Source organism: Sorex araneus, chromosome 5 (genome assembly GCF_027595985.1).
Source record: "Sorex araneus isolate mSorAra2 chromosome 5, mSorAra2.pri, whole genome shotgun sequence".
Classification (NCBI taxonomy): domain Eukaryota; kingdom Metazoa; phylum Chordata; class Mammalia; order Eulipotyphla; family Soricidae; genus Sorex; species Sorex araneus.
The window spans coordinates 110470027-110487438 of NC_073306.1; the positions used below are offsets into that span (position 1 = coordinate 110470027).

Sequence of the window (17412 nt, forward strand, 5' to 3'; positions counted from 1 at the left end):
CTCAGTTCCTTGGGGTGGTCGGCGGTGGCTCACCTTGTCTCACCTGTGGGAGCTCGGACCCTGCAGCTGAGTGAGTGCGTGTATGTAGAGTGGGCGGGGCCCTGTGTGTCAGGATCAGGCCTGTGTTGGGGCCTCACAGGTGAGTTCCATTGGTTCCTCTACCCTCTGGGCCGGGGTAGGAGGAGGCACCTGAAGACCCAGGGCCCCTGCCTCCCTGTGACTCAGGAGCTCCCACCCCCAACCCAGGCAACAAGTGGAACTTCAAGAAGATGGTCAGCTACAAGGAGATGCTGGACACCCTCCGGCAGCGGTGGCCAGAGCTGGAGAAGCTGCCTGAGGAGGAATCCAGCACCGCCAAGGTGGGTGGTGTGGCAGGAGGGTTGAGGGCCAAGCCCCTGACACAGAAAACCCTCTGGGGCCCAGACGCTGGCCTGTCTTTCTGGGCGGAGACGCGGGGAATGGTGGTCTCGGGCATGCAGCCCCTCCTGGCCTTCTCAGGCCCTGCTGTCCTCTCAGCTGCTGCTGGCTCAGCGCTCTCAGGCCATCTGCCCACAACACTGTCCCAGGTGCTCCCCTTCCCTTCTCCACCCACCAGGCCTTCAAAATCCCAGGCTTTCAAGGCCAGGTGAGCTTCATCACGTCCATGTCAGAGCATTTCTGCGGGACCTGCAACCGGCTGCGAATCACTGCCGACGGGAACCTCAAGGTGAATGCCAGGTGCCACCTCTGCTCTCGTTTTCCCATCCTGCCTGCACCCCCTGACTCGGGGAGGCACGGGCAAGGCTCAGGGGGTGGTTTGACAGTGTCAGTTTTGGGGGATCATGGGTGGACTCGCTGCCCCATGCCATCGTCTCCCCAATATTCTTTCCTTCTCGGGCATGGATAAATAATTGGAAGTCATTTTTCTAGCCTCAGTGTTGCCCTAGGGAGAATGTGAAGTGGCCTCTCCGCCCTGGTGGCAGCCCCAGCCAGGTGCTCCCACCGATCTGCGGCCTGGAAGCATTCGGAGGCACACAGGCAGGCAGACCTCTTCCAGTGGAGGGTCAGGCCCATGTGTAAGACCAGACCAGGACCTTGGCTAGAGCATGAGGCCCACTGGGAAGCCTGGGGGCGGACTGGATGTCCACTTGATGAGCCTTGTTGAGAGGGTGGGGTCAGAAGGAGGTAGGGAGTCTGCATCCCTGCATTCATTCTGATTTGGTGAGGGCAGGTTCAAGGCAGAGAGGGGGGTGAGAATACCCACAGGCCAGGTCTGCAGGGCTGCAGGCCGAGTGTGAGTAGGGCACACATGACTCAGAATAACCGTCGGGTGGAGTTTGGAACGTGGAGGACTGTGTGGTTTCAGAACACAGGGGAAGGGGGAAGGGAGGTGGGCCTGCACAGAGGGGGCTGGGCCCGGGAGAAGCAGAGGAGGGAAGGAGGCTGGCCATGGGTGGGGGTAGCTATATCGCACGTTCCCTCAGATGGAACTGCTCAGTGGGTGTTAAAAAGCCAGGAGGCTGAAGACAAGGGAGCAGCTTGGGTCCGGGGTGGGGTCTCACCGATGGATGTGGGGGTCCAGCCAGCAATGGAAGGTGGGCTTCTGAAGAGATTAAAGGACAGGACCTGGAAGGGGTGCTGAGGCACTTGGGGCAATAGCCATGACTGTTCCCACCCCAGGAAAGGAGAGGAAGCAGAAGCCTGGTGCCCAGTGAGAATCAGAGTCCAGTGGGGGGCAAAGCAGCAACGCCCCAGTCCAGAGAGGAAATGGACCCCCTTTCATCCTCCACCCTCTCATCTCTCACCGGCCAGTCTCTGCAGGGGCGCTTGGAGAGGCAGAGGCTTTGGGGGGCCCCGGGGTGCTGAGAAGGGTAGTGAGGAAGCTGGAGCAAGCAGGGACTGGAGCACTGTGACAATAGGGACCTTGGATTTCATTCCAGCCACCTCCAGGGTCTTCTCTGCTCAGGGCTTCTCCAGCAGTCTTCTCTGTCTCATGGCTGCAGCATCTGGCACCAGCAGCCACCCAGAAATGCTTCCCCAGGCTTTGTGGGAGGATGGTAGGGGTCTCGCTCTTGGAACTGACTCACCCCTGCCAGAGTCCCTCAGAGCACCCCACTGTCGGGAGGGGACTGTGGCCACACCGGGTTGTTCTCAGAGACAGTGCCTCGCTTGTCTAGAGGGACAGAGTTGCGGTGCTGAGGAGGCTGCTGAAGCTGGTTCAGGAGCTGGACTCAGGCTGTGGACTGGCCGGGATGGCCTCTGCCCTTCCCACCATTCCCACCCTCCCGCCCAGCACCTCTGCTGCCGCCTGCCAGAAGCCCTGCCCTCGCGTGTTCTGCATTCCTGCTGCTGAGGCCAGGATGCTCAGCTTGAACTTGGGGTCCTCATCGTGGCGCAGCTGCTTGGCATGGAAGGCAGAGGGTCAGGCAAGAGGGGGTGGGCTGTCCTCACGCCCGTGGTGACCCTGCAGGTCTGCCTCTTCGGGAACTCAGAGGTGTCACTGAGAGACCACCTGCGGGCAGGAGTCTCTGAAGAGGAGCTGCTGAGCATCATTGGGGCTGCTGTGGGCAGGAAGAAGCGGCAGCATGCAGGTGAGGCTGCGGGAGGCCGGGCGGGGGGACCGTTGGCAGCGCAGTGAGGGGCCAAAGGAGAGCTTGGAGGGGAGCCTTTGGGGCCTCTAGACTTGGGGTACTGTGATGGATCCCCTTCCTTGGAGAAGAGAGCTCCCTGGGCTCCCTGGGGAAGTGTTGTGGGGCAGGGGGAGTTGGCTGCTTCTGCCATCCCCCACATTGCCTTCTCTCCGGGAGCAGAGTTCTGGGCCCCAGGACCTACTCTGGGGCTGCGCTGTGCACTAAAGGCTCAGTCAGGGGCCCGTGGGGTGGGGGCATGCTGCTCCACAGTGTCCATTGCTGGTTTCAGTGACCTCCCCTTTCCCCACCCCCTCTCTCCCCGTCCCCCGCTTTCCTCATCCTCCCCACCCTTTCCACCCTTCCCTTACCCCAGGCATGTTCAATATTTCCCAGATGAAGAACCGGCCCATGATCCTCATCGGTGGGTGACCCATCAGTACGTAACCACTCACCCTTGTCATTTGGAGACACCATGAGGGTGGGGTCCCTGGGATCAGGCACCTCCAGTTGACCCTGCATTTTATCCTGAATGTCTCATCCTGGTGTTTCTATGCTCACCCCTTCCAGCCATCACTGCTTCACTTCCCTGTCCATACATTTCCCTGGCCACTGCCTTCAACATATATGCTGCATACTGATGCTCTGCTTTATCCAGAAGTCAGGGTAGTGGTCGTGGCAGGTATCCTCCAGACTTAGCTGTTGGCTTGAACCCTTTTCCTTAGCTCTAGAATCATCCTTTCTCTCTGTAGAACAGGTGGGTACCACCTGTGTCTGGGTCCTAGCACCCAGTAGATTGGGCAGTGTGCTTTTATTCTTCTTTGCCAGACAGTGAGTGCAGAATGTGGCTCTCCTTCCTACCCAGGATCTCCATGACCTGGTCCTTAACTCCCTGAGACTTCCCCACAGAGGTCACCTCTCATGTGTATAGGCTGCTTCCAGCAAAACCCCTTTTTGCTAAAGCCCTATGTGGTGGACAAACCTGGGGACCAAGGGACCAGATCAGACAGAGTGAGCTTTAGGGGTGATAGTCCCCTCTGCTACAGCCCAGCTAAGCAAGAGAGGACTTGCCCCCAGGACCACAGCCAGATCTCAGTCCCTTTATTATTTCCCCACGAGAAAGCAGTGAGAATAACTTGGGGAAGGGATTCTTTTATACAGAGGCTAAGTGTTAAGTTCAGGGTTAAGTGACTCCAGTGACCCAGAAGCAAAGAAGGCTGAAGTGATCCCCAAATAGCCCAAGGTATCCCTGTATCCCTGCTTCCCGGAGATGGAAAGGCAGCTCCCCCAAAATTCGCTATTGGAGAAACAACTCTATCCTCTCTCTTCATCCCTCATCTCCAGCATTGTGGTCTGGTTGGATCTTGACCCTTATCCCTGTTGACATCCCTGATGGAAAGGAGGGGAAGTACCTTGACATTCCCCAGTGGGGAGGTTGCACCTTTAATGTTGGCAAGGCTGGGGACCCAGAGCCTCGAGTGAAGCTGCTTCCCGAGGCATGTGGAGAGCCTTAAGGACAGAGGAAGGAGTGTGGTTTTTGGGCAATCAAGGGCCGGCTAAGGAGGGGCCTCTTGGCCTCCTCATGCAGATGAGTCACTTGGGGGTCTTGTCACTTGAGATTTGGGAGGTCTTGGAATGGGCTTCTCCAGCTCTTCAGCATTTGCAGTTGGCACCAGTATTGCTGGTCCTCAGACCACTCTGAGTAAGAATTCTGCAAGGTCCCTAAGGTTCTTGGGGCCATTCAAATTCTCCTGTCGCTCTGTCCTTCAGCTTGAGGGAAGCTGGCTCAATTCCTGGCATCTCATATGGTCCCCTGGGCACTGCCAGGCATAATTCCTGAGTGCAGAGCCAGGAGTAACCTCTGAACATTGCTAGGTGTGGCCCCAGAATGCAAAAAAAAAAAAAATGAGAAAGGGAGACAGAGAACTTAGTAGGACTGGAGAAATAGTTTGGGAATTAGGTGCCGACCTTGCATACAGTCAACTCCAGTTAAATCTCTGGCACCACATATGGCCCCCAAGCACTGCCAGGAGTGATTTTAGGGTGCAGAGCTAGGGCTCAGCCCTGAGCACTGCCAAATGTGACACAAGGGAAAAGAGAGATCTTGGGAAAAAAAGAAGTTTGTGGGCCGGGGAACTCAGTACTCCGTCGCCACCACCATCGGGCCCATGGGATGGGGCCACTGATGGGGCCATCGTCCTGTCACATTGCTGACATGGGCTCAGTCTTATGCTGCAGGGACTTTTGAGCTGCCTGTCTTCCATTTGCTCTCTCCTTGTGCTTTTCATTCTTCATACCTCTTTCCCCTGTGGGAGAGAGAGACCTCGGTGGGGAATCCAGGAGAGGAGGCTAAATAGCCTTTCCTCAGGCTCATGCTTTCTTCCATCCCCCCTTGCCTTCCAGCATGCTTGTGGATGCTCCAGGACTCCCCACCAGCCACGTCAAGCTTTTCTTCCTGGCTCCCCCTCTGTGTGGGGTGTCACAGACTCAGCTTCTCCGACAGAATGGCGACTCTGCAGAAAGGAGGCTCTGTCTCCCAGACCTCCTCCATTCTGAGCATTTCTTCCCAGAACCCCCTCCTTGTTCAGGGTCTTAGGCACAGTTTCTTCAACCAAATGGTGACTTCGCAGAATGGAGGCCGGGTCCCTCACGCCTCTCTCTCTGCCCAGCAGTGGCTGGGTGCCAGCTCCCCCCAAAGACACTACAGTTCCCGCCTAGACTCAAATGCCAAACCAGAGTGCCTTAGCCCGGGGTCCCAGGCTCCTGGCTGTGCCTCGGGACCCCCACCAACCTCGGGGCAACTCACCCATGTGGATGCAGCAGGCAAGGCAGCCATGGTCGATGTGGGCAAGAAGCCCGACACTGAACGCGTGGCTGTGGCCTCAGCCGTCGTCCTTCTGGGGCCTGTGGCCTTCAAGCTCGTCCAGGAGAACCAGCTGAAGAAGGGAGATGCCCTGGCCGTGGCCCAGCTGGCAGGAGTGCAGGCAGCCAAGCTGACCAGCCAGCTCATCCCTCTGTGCCACCATGTGGCCCTGAGCCACGTTCAGGTCCAGCTGGAGCTAGATGGCACACGCCATGCCGTAGAGATCCGGGCATCCTGCCGGGCCCGGGGCCCCACCGGCGTGGAGATGGAGGCGCTCACCTCAGCTTCCATGGCTGCCCTCACCCTCTATGACATGTGCAAAGCTGTCAGCAGGGAGATTGTCATCGGAGAGATCAAGCTCCTTAGCAAGACTGGGGGCCAGAGGGGGGACTTCCATCGGACTTAGAGCCTCTCACCAGCAGGCCCCGGGCCGGAGGTGGGATAGAGTCAGGGCCCCGGGAGAGAGAGATGTCAAGTTTCTTTGGTTCCATCACTGTCCACCTTCACCCATAGGAGCCCGAGCCTACCCCCCCACCCGACTGCCTGATGGTCAAAGGGTGACCCACCACATTTCCTTCTATTCGTGTGCAAACTAGCCAGCCCCTTGGCCTTCCTGGACAGTAAGGCCATGCCAAGGGGTCCCTATGAGCAATACTGGACAACTGGAAAGTCCCATTGTGTCACTCACAGACTGTTGGACACAACCACTCACAGAGTTCCAGCCCACCACTTCCACTTCTCACTGTGGGTTTTCTCTTGCCTGCTTCTACAGGGAGAGAAAAAGGGCTCACTCGGCAGAGAAACCCACTTTGAGGAGGAAAGCACAGCTTGCAGTCAGAATGTAGCGCTTCGCCCTGGCAGTTTCCCTCCTTCCCCATCCTACTTCTGAGAGCCAGTGATCCCCACCTTGTGCCTGCCCTGGCCCCCTCGGGCCAACAGGCTGTTGGTAGGTCACAGGATTGCATTGTCCTGCCAGCTGTCCCTGCTTCAGCCCCTCTCTGTTCAACCAGAGCCGCCTGCCGCCATGGGCTTCTGACACGGCACACAGCCCCACCGCAGCCCCACCCCCCTGTGCTGGAACAAATCAGGGAAAGAAGGGCGTTGAGAATGTCACCCATGTGGCACACTAATAAAGTTATGATGCCAACTTCAGAGACTATCTGTGTAGAGAGCCCCAAGCTGGCCCAGTTTCATGCTCATCCCTCAGCCCCACCCCTGGGCCCACTCCCCCGGGGCAGAGCAGGCGCAACAGGGCACATTCTCTGTCACAGCCTCAGCCTGCGGGAGAAGGGGAGCATGGGGTGTACAGAAATGTACTGTCTGCTTCGGACTCGGCAGAGGCAGGGGCCAGGGATGGGCCTCAGTAGCAGAGCACATGCCTGGAGTGCAGCCCCGAGTGCCATCCCCATTGCTCATACCACAAGATCTGTTCAGGGTGGCATGGCCAAAGCTTCAGACCCTCCTCACCAGCCCTTAGCAGTCAGGGGTCGTGTGTAGGCTTTCCCGTCCCCAAACACCAGACTTAACTCTAGCCGGGAACACCACCACCACCACTCCTTCCCCTGCCCCCGCTCTAGTGACCCATCAGCCCTACTGCAGGGCAGATGTTCAACACTGACTCAAAAGGCAAGGCCAGATTCCGTGGTTCAGAATCAGCTGGCTTTGATCCGGCATCAGAATGGGGCTCAGGCGACCACCACAATTCACATCAAGACCTCTCGCAGGAAGAAGGCAGAGTGTATAGGCAGGCTGGGTGGGAAAGGTATGAATTTAATATTTTTTAGTATTACAATATATTCTTGTAAAAAAAAGGTGCGGGTGAAAAGGACACCGCAGATTTTGTACATGTGCCTCATTTCTCGCCTGAGACCGCTGGGGAGTGCGACCTCGACGCCGAGGCATCCCTGGCAGAAGCGGGGGAGGGGGCCCCGCAGCTGGTGGAAGTGGGTGGCAGCAGGGGAGATTTCTCGCTGGACTCTTCTCCACTCGCTTGGGATATGTTTCCCCCCCATGCACCTCACTTCCGTTGCAGGGGAGGGGTGAGTACTGAGTCTGAGAAGGGATGAATTTTTTCAGGTTAACTGAATTTTGCAATGGACACGAAACAGCAACATCTGCCCAAAGGGGGCAGGGGCAGGGGCAGAGGAGAAGCAAGGCCTAGGGGCAAATACCATTGGTGTAAACATTGTGCATGCCCAGAACTGGCTCTCCAGCCCCTACTGAGCAGGCCATGAGGGTCCATGGTCCCAGGCACTCTTGGAGATCCAGCTACAGTGGCATCTGGTGTCAGAGCCACTGGCCAGATCCAGAAAATAATAAATAGAGAAGAAAAAAAAATATCTTTGGGGCAGGGTAGCTGAGAAGCTGGAGCCCTGGAACAATGCCCGTGTCCGCTAAACAGTTCAGGAAAACTCTTCTTGGCTCCACTGTATCTGTCAGCTTCCACGTTCCTTCTCGGTGTGTATCCCGTCTTCCGTGGTGAGTAGCGATGCCAGGGCTGGGGCAGGTCTGTGGAACAGAACCAGAGCCCCTTCCCCACCCAGTGCTGCTCCCTGTCCAGCCCGACCCATTTGGGAGAAGCCCTGGAGAGGCCCTGCCCTCCTGTGCCAACTTCTCGGCTGGCACGGGGTACAGCAAAGCTCCAATGAGGCTCTTCCAGGAGCCTTCGCCTTGCCCTCCCTGGGGTCCAGGATGGGCTCTCCACTCCAGGCCAGGCCCCCCTTAGATTCCCTTCCCCTCGAACCAACACACATGCAGGGCTCATCAACATGTCCGACACCCTCCCCCCACCCTCAGCCGCTGTGGTCCCAGCCCCAGGAAATCTGCAACTGCGAAGTGGGCCCAGCCCACCAGCCTGTCCACTAGCAGTAGCCCTGAGCCAGAGGAGCAGGATGAACAGGGAGATTGCAAGGGAAGGACAGCAGGGAGGGGTGAGTGAGGACCTGGGTCTGAGAGGGGACAAAAGGCCACCTCGCATGGAGAGGCCACAGGGAAGGGCGAGGCTTTGCTGCCTTGTCCCCTTTCCTCCTGCACAAGAAGAAAGGATGAGGATGGAGGGACTGGGAGAACAGACCCTTGAGGGAACTCAGTTTGAAGAACATAATCAGGAGGTCACCAGGAGGGGCTCTGGGACCCTGTTCTCAGCCTTTCATGCTCGACCCCAGCGGGCAGCACACCATCCTGAAAGCTGCCCCAGTTTTCTCTGGCTGCTCTACTGCCCCCCCCCCCAACCCCACGCCAGGGAAGGCTTCAGAGGAGGAGACGCCCCAGCAGTGGCAGGGTACAGGGAAGCCCTGGTCCCTGGGGCCCTCCTGGGTGCTGATGGCCTGGGGACCGGCCCAGGGGACAAGGTGGGAAGTGACCTGGAGGCTGCACCAAGGCCCCGGTGGCTGCAGCCAGAGGCTCCCTCGGGGCTTCTGCCTTCTGCGGCTCCCCAGCGAATGAAGCTCACGGGCTGCCCTCTCGTGCGAGCTGTGGGAAGGCCTGCTCCCCAGGAGGCCGCTATCCCCAGGCCCAGGTCTGGTCTCGGGGGAGGCGTCCCCAGCAGAGGGCTTCAAGCCCCAGGCACGAGGTGTGACCACTGGTGCCTTTCTTGATCCCCTTACCATGGGACTCACCGAGCACCTGCGAGGGCGGCAGGGCCCCCGAGGGGGAGTTTCTGGGCTTCAGCATGAGTAGACAAGGCCAGGGTAGAGGAGAGCACAGAGGACTTGTGTCGTGTTGGACAGCCAAGGCCCTCAGAGCCCTGGTCCCTTGGCCCTGCGCCAACCTCGCCTTTTTCCTGGAGCACCTCTATTCCCAGCACAGACCATCACTTTTCGCTCCATCAGATGCAAGACCCGTGCCCTCCTGCCCCATAATTGCTCCACTCTGCCCCTTTTGAGAAAGGAGCAGAGACTCCTCCTTGGATCTCAACCCTCCCTCACCCGCCCACCAAACTTCTTCCCCATTGCGCATGAAATCTGGACCAAGCCCAGGAGTGGCTTTGGTCTTGGTCTGAAATCATGCTGGGCCCACCTATGGGTGCCTCTCGGGGAGGGGGGAGGGGCAAGCAGGACCCTTCTTCTGTGGGGTGTTGGAGAGCATGTCCCAGTTGGCCTGAGAAGCGCCCAGGGGTCCAAGGATGCCAAATGAAGCAAGGGAAGAGGAGGTGAGTGGGGCACTGGTCCTGCCACACACACCCCACCCATCCCGCCAGGAGTGTCCGGGGCCCTGCCCCGGCCTGCAGCCCAGCACCAGTTGTGTCGGGGTCACAGGCATCTCCCCTCGCCCCTCCAGCCAGGCCCCACAGCCGGTCCTGCCCCTGTGGGTCCCAGGTCAATAATTTAGTCTGTTAATAGCTCGCTCCCGGGTGGCTTCCAGGGCCTGGCTCCCAGACCGCTTGCGGCTGCGCTTGAGCTTGTTTAAGTCCTTGTCGAAAACCTCCCCGGAGCGCAGGGCAGACACCAGGTCGTCGAACTCGCCGCCCTCCTCCAGCGCACTGCCCGCCAGCACCTTCCGCTGCCGCTGCCAACGCTCCCGCTCCCGCTGCTCCTTCAGCTGCAGGGGGACGACCCGGGCAGGCTGGCACCCAGACGGGAGGGGGTGCACCCGGCCTGGCCCAGGTGACAGCGGGCGCCCTCCCCCAGGCTGGCTCCTCGCCCTCCCCTGCCCCTGCAGGCCCTGAGGACCACGGCCTTGCCTGCCACACTGACACCAGCCCTGAGCTGTTTCTCAGTCACACCCCAGCTGTTCCAGCCCTGGCCTCTCTCTCCCACAGCGCCCCTCCCTCTCGCCTCCTCCCCTCACCATGGCCTCCATGCGTGCTCGCCGCTCCTCCTCCTCCTTCTTCTTCCTCATGGTCTCCAGGTCCTGCCGGGCCTCTGAGAAGGCCTGCAGGAAAGTGTCAAAGATTCCGAAGAATTCATCTGGCTGCATCTTGCTGTCATGCTCCCCAAAGTGCATCAGGGCCTGGGAGAACTGTCCAGGGGAGAAGCATTGGGGGGAGTTAGCCGTGAGCAGACTCAGGCCCTGTGGGATGGTATCTGAGAGCCAGCTGGAACCCAGGTGGGGCCTAATGTCTGGAATCTTGCTTAGGGCTGGAGAGGAGAGAACCTCCTTGCCAGCCAGCTGGGAGAAGACTGAAGAAGAAGCTCGGGGCTGATGCCTGTGGGGTTCGGAGCTGATTGGCAGCTGACCCAGAGACCCCAGTAGCTACACTAGGGTACAGGTGTAGAGAGCTGCAGGTCTTGGCAAGGACCTGCCTGGTCAAAACTCAGTTCTAACTCCAAATGCCTCTGTTTTCTCTGGTGTAAATGGGAATGGAGGGATAACAAAACCTACTTTGTGTGTTGATTGAAGGTATCAGCTCCAACCAGGCACTGTTCTTTTTTCTTTTTAAATTGAATTACCATGAGATACAGTTACAAAGCCTTCATGATTGGGTTTCAGTTGTACAATGATTGAACACCCATCTTCCATCCGTGCACATTTTCCACCACCAATGCCCCTAGTTTCCCTCCCACCACCCACACCCCACCCCACCCCTGACATTGTGGCAGGCACTTTTCTTCTTACTCTCGCTCTACTTTGGGGCATCATGGGGAGCTGCTCTTTTACTGAGATGCCATCCCTTGTCTGCCTACCCTGTATCCTTTCAGATAGCTCTCCCTTTTCAAACTGCTCCCTGGCTAGTGCCACACATGCCCCATCTCCTGGGAACTGGTGAGAAAGTGACGTCTCAGCCCTTACATCCATTTCCATAAGACCCTCCCAGGGGTTCAGGTCAGCAGGAGCAGCAGGAAGAGACTTCGGGACTGAAGCTGGGTTAGCCCCAGGATCAGGACCCTCACCTGGCTCTCGGCCGAGCAACCCTGGACCAATTACTTAAGCTTTTTGGATTTTAATGCCCATAGCTGCCAAATAGAATAACAACCTGTCAAAAACCCACAAGGTGCCCAGAAAGAAAGCCATGTGCAACCCCCAAGAGTGTTGGCTGACTCATGAGAAATGCACTGTGTGGTCTTGACCATGAATGACTATTTATTACTTTGCCTATAGAGGCGAGAACATTGTTTTTCCATGAAGCTCTGTGGCTCAGGGTTTGTCCTCTCTTGGTCATTTGTGATAAGAACAGATGAAGGGGTTGCTGGTTAAATTGGGGTCAGATGAGCACTGGGTCACTCCTTACCTTATCCCTGGCCTCAGTGAGCTGGTCCTCCAACTCTGAGAAGCTGAAGCTGGAGACAGTGATGAAGTCACTCATGACTGGGACAAACCTGTCATTCGGCTCCCGAAGCTGGCGTTTCTGGTACTCCAGTTCCTGTGGAGGGAGAGTGAGGGGCTGGCTAGACCTCAGCCAGGATGCCCAAGAATTCCCACGTTCCACCCTTCAGGCTGACCACAGAGTACGGAGCTGCCTTCGATCTGAAGTGTGGGGAAGGTGCTGAGGCTAGAGCCAGAAGGCAGTACTCACAGCTTACTCCCAGTGGTACTTAGGGGGAACTGCAGGGCCAGAGATTGATCCTGAGGTCAGCTACATACAGGGCAAGTACTCCTGGCACTATCTGCCACCAGAACTGCCTTTGGAAGGGGTAGCACTTCAAGTCTCAAGACCCTGACTGAGAGATTGGCAGTGCTCTCATCTCTACCCTCCCCTTCTTCATGGCTGCCCCTGCTTTCCTCTGCACCCTCACACCCTGCACCCTGCAATGTGGCTTGGTCATGCACCAGCCTTGCCTGGGAGGTTGGGCAAAAGACATACTAATAGGCGCCTACCCAGAATCTGAAGCAAGCCCCTCAGGCAATGCGTGTGAAGGCTAAACATGGGCTGCATTTCCAAGTCTCCTTGCTGTCGAGGACATGGCTAACCCGTAGGTCAGGCTTGAGGGAGCACTTTGAAAGCTATAAAATTGGAAATAGCCCTCTGCCTCATGACAAGGACATGTTCTTCCCCTTTCTGCATCTCTTTCTCTAATCCCCAAACTACCACCACCGCCACACACTCACATACACACACACACACACACACACACACACACACACACTTTCACACTTTTACTCATTTACAGAGTGAAGATGAGAAATCTCTCATTCCTTCCTAAATGCAGGAAGGAAAGAATCAGAGACACCACCACAAGTGGCCAGAAAGAATGTTGTCAGAAAGGCTACCCAAACAGCACTGAGGGCCACCAGAAGCTGGGGTCTCTAGCGGGATGCAGTCCAGGGACCTCACTGGCTCAGGAAAGAGATGAGAAAAATAAATTTTCAGGGTCACACTTTACTCCCTGATCCTAGAAAGTCTCAGAGATTCTCTTTCCCATCCACCTGAGACCAACATGATCGGGCCACGTTATAGCCCCACAAACAACAGGGTCACACCCATAGTCTACCCCCTCCCCCTGCCACTACCACACACACAGCCCCTCTGGGAGTCGAGATTAAAGCCCCTGATAATCCAGTCGTCCTGTTCTGAGGACTGACTCTGCTTGCAGCTGTGCCCATTGTGAAAGCTGCTCTAGTGCTCCAGCCTGGAGCTTGGGGTCACATCAGCCCCCTTTCTGGGGTCGCACTCTGGGCTTCACCCTCTGCCCCGTGACAGTCAGCACACCCATAAGCAGGCAAGGACAGGTACTCACCACCTCGACAGCTCTGAGCCCCATCCTGAGGTTGCCCACCTCCTTCTCCAGCTCTGCCAGGCTGTGAGGGGACACAGGGAGGGGTGGGCAATGAGGGTGGGGCAGCACAAGGGGCCATGACTGAGTGTGGATCTGACCCCTCACATGTGGCCAGGAATCCCACCTCTTCTTACTGTTTATCCTGCCATGGCTGGATGGATGCTTCTAGATAAGAAGGCTGACAGCAGCTTTCCAACACTTGGCTTCGGGCTTGGATTTATTATCACCAGGCAGTGCGTATACACTCTTAGCATGGTGTGCTTTGCATATTATCTGTGTATTTCATTTTTCTAGTTCGCTGTCCTATTTCTGGTTAGTTGTGTGGGTCACACCCAGTAGTGCTCTGCTCTGAGGGCCAAGGTGTTCAGGTGACTATGTAGTCCTGATGTCAAACCAGGGCCTCACATATGCCAGGCAAGTATTGCACCATTTAAGTCACATTTAGCCCCTAATTCCCTTTCTCCTCTTAAAACTGATTTTTATGTGTTTGCTGAATAAATTGCAGAATATCAGGAGTAGGCTCAACATCTCTAGTACAGAAGATTCACCACACCTTCCCCAACTACCTCCTCACCTCCCACCTCCCCTCTCTCTCTGACAACCCTCTTGTAGTCTTCACTGAGTCTGGGGCTTTCGTTTTGATACAGTGAGTTGAGTGTAGTCAGATTCTGCTGTACACTAGCTATTAATTTTCCCCAAGGCAGGTCCTGAGATACTGTCCATTTCTCACTAACACCCCCTCCCCCAGAGGAGGAATTAGACAAGAGTGCATGTGACCCAGCTTTAGAGGAATGACTCACTTGACTTTGGCAGCTTCTGGAAGATGCTGCAGCTCTGAGGGCATGTTCAAGATGTCCGGGAAGTTCTTCTCCAGGATCATTATCAGGTAATGGAGCAGAGAGATGTTTCTGTGGAGAGAAGTTGGGGCAGGGGTCAGAGTCAAAGGCAATAAGGAATTAAGGACAGGGGAAGTTGAGGTAAGGTGTGAGGGAAAAGAGGTTGACAGGTTAGGTGTTGAAAGTGGATGAAGGTTCCAGGGACAGAGGGGAAAAGCCAGGAGACTAAGGAAGGAGAAGGGCCACCTGTCAATGCTGGACTTGGTGTCAGCGATCTTGTTGAGGCTGGCCACCCGGAACCCATAGGCACTCCCACGCTGCCCTTTGTTCATGAAGTTGCCGATGGCCAGTACAACCTCCAGCATCCGCATCAGACGCTTGCTGAGGATCAGCTCCTGGGAGGCCAGCAGGATGGCTGGGGGAGAAAGGGCGGATCAGCACCCCATGCAGATGGGGCCGAGGCCGCTGCTGCCTGGGGCCAGGATGGTATTACTCCCCAAGTCTAGCAAAGGAGCTGTTGATGTGTCACTCTCAAAGGAACCTAGATGATGCCCACTCCTCAGCAGGCCCCTCTACTCAACACATGCTCCATGGTGTGGGTGGAGCAGGACCAGAGCAAACTTACAATGAACTGATTTGTCCAAAATCCCATTCTCAGTTTAGACCAACTTCTCATTCAGTATATACACAAGGGTGTCTCTTGCATGTATTTCTAGACTGTTACTGAATATTTTCTATGTACATACACATGTATTAGTGAATGTAATGCTACTATATCCCTTGGTTAGTGATGGAATATTAACATTTCAGTGTAGCCAGCATATTATGGTGACTGCTTGCCTCTTCAAAGTGTTGAGCTTTACTGGTTTTTGGAGAGAAAAATATCAACCTATCCTCACTTGTAATATATAATAATATCATTCTCTTTTTTAAGGTATCAGTATGCTTGGGGCTGGAGAAATAATACAGCAGGTAGGACATTTGTGTTGCATGCAGCTGACCCAGGTTCAATCCCTGGAACTCTATATGAGTCTATCAGGAGTGATTGTTGAGTGCAGAACCAGGAGTAAACCTTGAGCATCACTAGGTGTGGCCCAAAACCAAACAAAAAAGATATTTATGTGCTTTACATTTATGTGGCTTAACTTCATTAAATTGCTATTTGATATTACATTGATTATCATATAGCAAATTTTCCCCAATCTTCAGGTATTTTAGGTATTTTAACATTTAGCCCCCATCAAAGGCTTAAATGTATTTGTTCAACAAATATATTCTTGTTACAATACAAACTAAGTTGGATAATAACCAAAATATTGTATCTCATTTTCAAGTGAATGAATGAGAGAAAAGTATAGCCCTTCCTCACTCTAGTGAAGTGCAGATTTGGAGAGTACATCTTGTATGCTAAAATTCTGGTTGCAGTAATGCAATGAGATTTTTGATGATTATATATGGTGGTAAAGAGACGAAACCATCCCCTTATCTTTGGCTTATAACAACCTGAGACTTCCTCAACATGCTGTGATAAGAAGATAAAGAACCTGAATGGATTTTTTTCAGAAATATTCAAAAGCATTAAAAATAATGACTGAAGAGCCTATAAAAAGACAAATAAGGTTTGTCTGTAGCTACAAGAGCTGGGTGTATTCTAGAACCTAGCGGTGCCTTTCATCTTGATGGAGTCTTAGTCACTATTCCAGTGAATTTCCTTTAATTTACAAAAAGGTTGGTTAAAGTAATTATAGAAGATTCACAAAATAGTACAAAATGCAGCACTGAAAGGAATATGCCACTGCCGTATGTAACAATAGGGATAATTGCACACAGGATGCACCAGAAGCCAGCAGACACTTCAACTATATGATTCCATGTCGATAAAACTTAAGACAGATGCAAATAATTTGCAAGTCAGGATGGGTGTTAGCTTTTGAGAGGAGGGAAGGGACCTGAAGAATGGCTCTTGGTACATTCCTCACCCTGACCTGGGTGTTGATTACATAGGTAACTTCACTGGAATGAGTCATCAAGAAGGACTCTTGATTTGTTTGCTTTTCACAGGCATATTTCAATGAAAAGTTAACCTAAAAACATTTATCTAAAGTGTCTGACAATAGATATTGGTTGAGATAGATTTTCTAAGGTTGATATGCTTAATTTTCAAAGAAATCTTCCTAGAAATGCTAAAACGTTGACAAAACAGAGAATGACAAAGGAAATCAGGATGTATGAGAAAAGTCCTATGTGCAATGTAGGCATTTTATGGCCATTCATAAGAATAATATATTCATGACTATATTCATAAGAATATGTTTACATTTGAAACCATATTCATCCTGACTACATTTAGTGAATGTGTTCTTAATGAGATTGGGTAAATTTGGTATATTCAGCAATGAACACATTCATAAAAAGAACATATTCAACAAGAATATGTTCATGAATACATTCATATTCATAGATGAAATGGAAGAATTTTCAAATTTGGTGAATTAACAGATTGAGGTGTAGGTCCAGGGATGGAGTAAGCCTGAACTCCTCTAAGGGGGACTAAAGGAGCATAGCACCAACTCCCACATGATCTTCCCTCCACCACTTGTCAAGCCCGCTAACCCTCGAACACACTTAAGCAACCTCTCTTCAATTCCAGGAGAAGGAAGAGCTCCAGATCATTCTAGAACAATGGTACAATGGTTGTTGCTATATCAAGGAAATTGTCTTACCACCCCAAACATGCTTGCTCTGCTTAGTTTGATATTAAAGAGACTTCTCTTGTTTATTGACTGACCTATTTAGGGAGAGTTTGAGTACACTCTCGTAAGTAGGGAGTTATTTGAGATTAAAGCTACTTGATGGTTACTCTAGTTCCATATTTTCAAATGACAATTGGTCATATTTGTTCCACTGACTCAGGAAACACACAGAATTGAGCATATAGGTCTGGGATGGACTTCTTGTCTGTGTCTCCTATCCCAAAGACAGTCTGCAGCAGGACAAAGAACCTTGAGGGGTTCAATGAAGGACCAGTCGAACACTAAGGCAGGAGATACCACACACCTTACACCAGCAAGACGCTGGTTCCTCCTCACTCAAGCCCCTGGTCTCTGATCACAACCAGCCTGCAGTTCCTGTGGCTGTTGTGGGGATATGTGTCTACCTCCAGCTGTCACACCCCAGAACCTCCCATGAAGCAGCTCGAGCTAAGTGTCCAGCAGAGGGGGACCATGTTCTGCTCTGCCTCCAGTCTGGCCCCCTCAATATCCTGGAGACAGGCTCCTTTGTTCAACCATGTTAACTCCTGGGCGCGCATGGCCACCAGCCTCCCTTTCCTCCCAGATTCTATCTCCCCTTCCCACTAGTAGTCCCAGGCTCCTGGGAAGTACAGCAGGATGAGAGTGAAGATATGATTCTAAAGCACAGCATTAGAATCTCCATCCTGGTTTCACCACCCA

The 17412-nt window shown here is 54.0% G+C and overlaps 2 protein-coding genes across 7 annotated transcripts in view; one reads left to right on the top strand and one right to left on the bottom strand.

The window, feature by feature from the left end:
• The window catches only part of MOCS1 (molybdenum cofactor synthesis 1), a 33931-nt gene extending 27310 nt beyond the window's left edge, over positions 1–6621 (top strand). For 2 of the 4 annotated variants that reach the window (XM_055139483.1, XM_055139485.1), the window contains 5 exons: positions 247–359; positions 596–706; positions 2450–2570; positions 2983–3030; positions 5010–6621. In XM_055139483.1, the coding sequence (XP_054995458.1) occupies positions 247–359; positions 596–706; positions 2450–2570; positions 2983–3030; positions 5010–5875 (1259 nt within the window). In that variant the 3' untranslated portion in view covers positions 5876–6621. Of the gene's footprint in view, positions 1–246; positions 360–595; positions 707–2449; positions 2571–2982; positions 3046–5009 lie in introns of all 4 variants that reach the window. The other 2 variants (XM_004619328.2, XM_055139484.1) reach the window with 2 other exon arrangements.
• A 598-nt stretch (positions 6622–7219) lies between these two features.
• The window catches only part of DAAM2 (dishevelled associated activator of morphogenesis 2), a 112900-nt gene continuing 102707 nt past the window's right edge, over positions 7220–17412 (bottom strand). For all 3 annotated transcript variants that reach the window (XM_055139481.1, XM_055139482.1, XM_055139480.1), the window contains 6 exons: positions 14207–14375; positions 13925–14032; positions 13086–13146; positions 11639–11770; positions 10258–10428; positions 7220–10008 (listed from right to left, as the gene is read on the bottom strand). In XM_055139481.1, the coding sequence (XP_054995456.1) occupies positions 9787–10008; positions 10258–10428; positions 11639–11770; positions 13086–13146; positions 13925–14032; positions 14207–14375 (863 nt within the window). In that variant the 3' untranslated portion in view covers positions 7220–9786. The remainder of the gene's footprint in view (positions 10009–10257; positions 10429–11638; positions 11771–13085; positions 13147–13924; positions 14033–14206; positions 14376–17412) is intronic.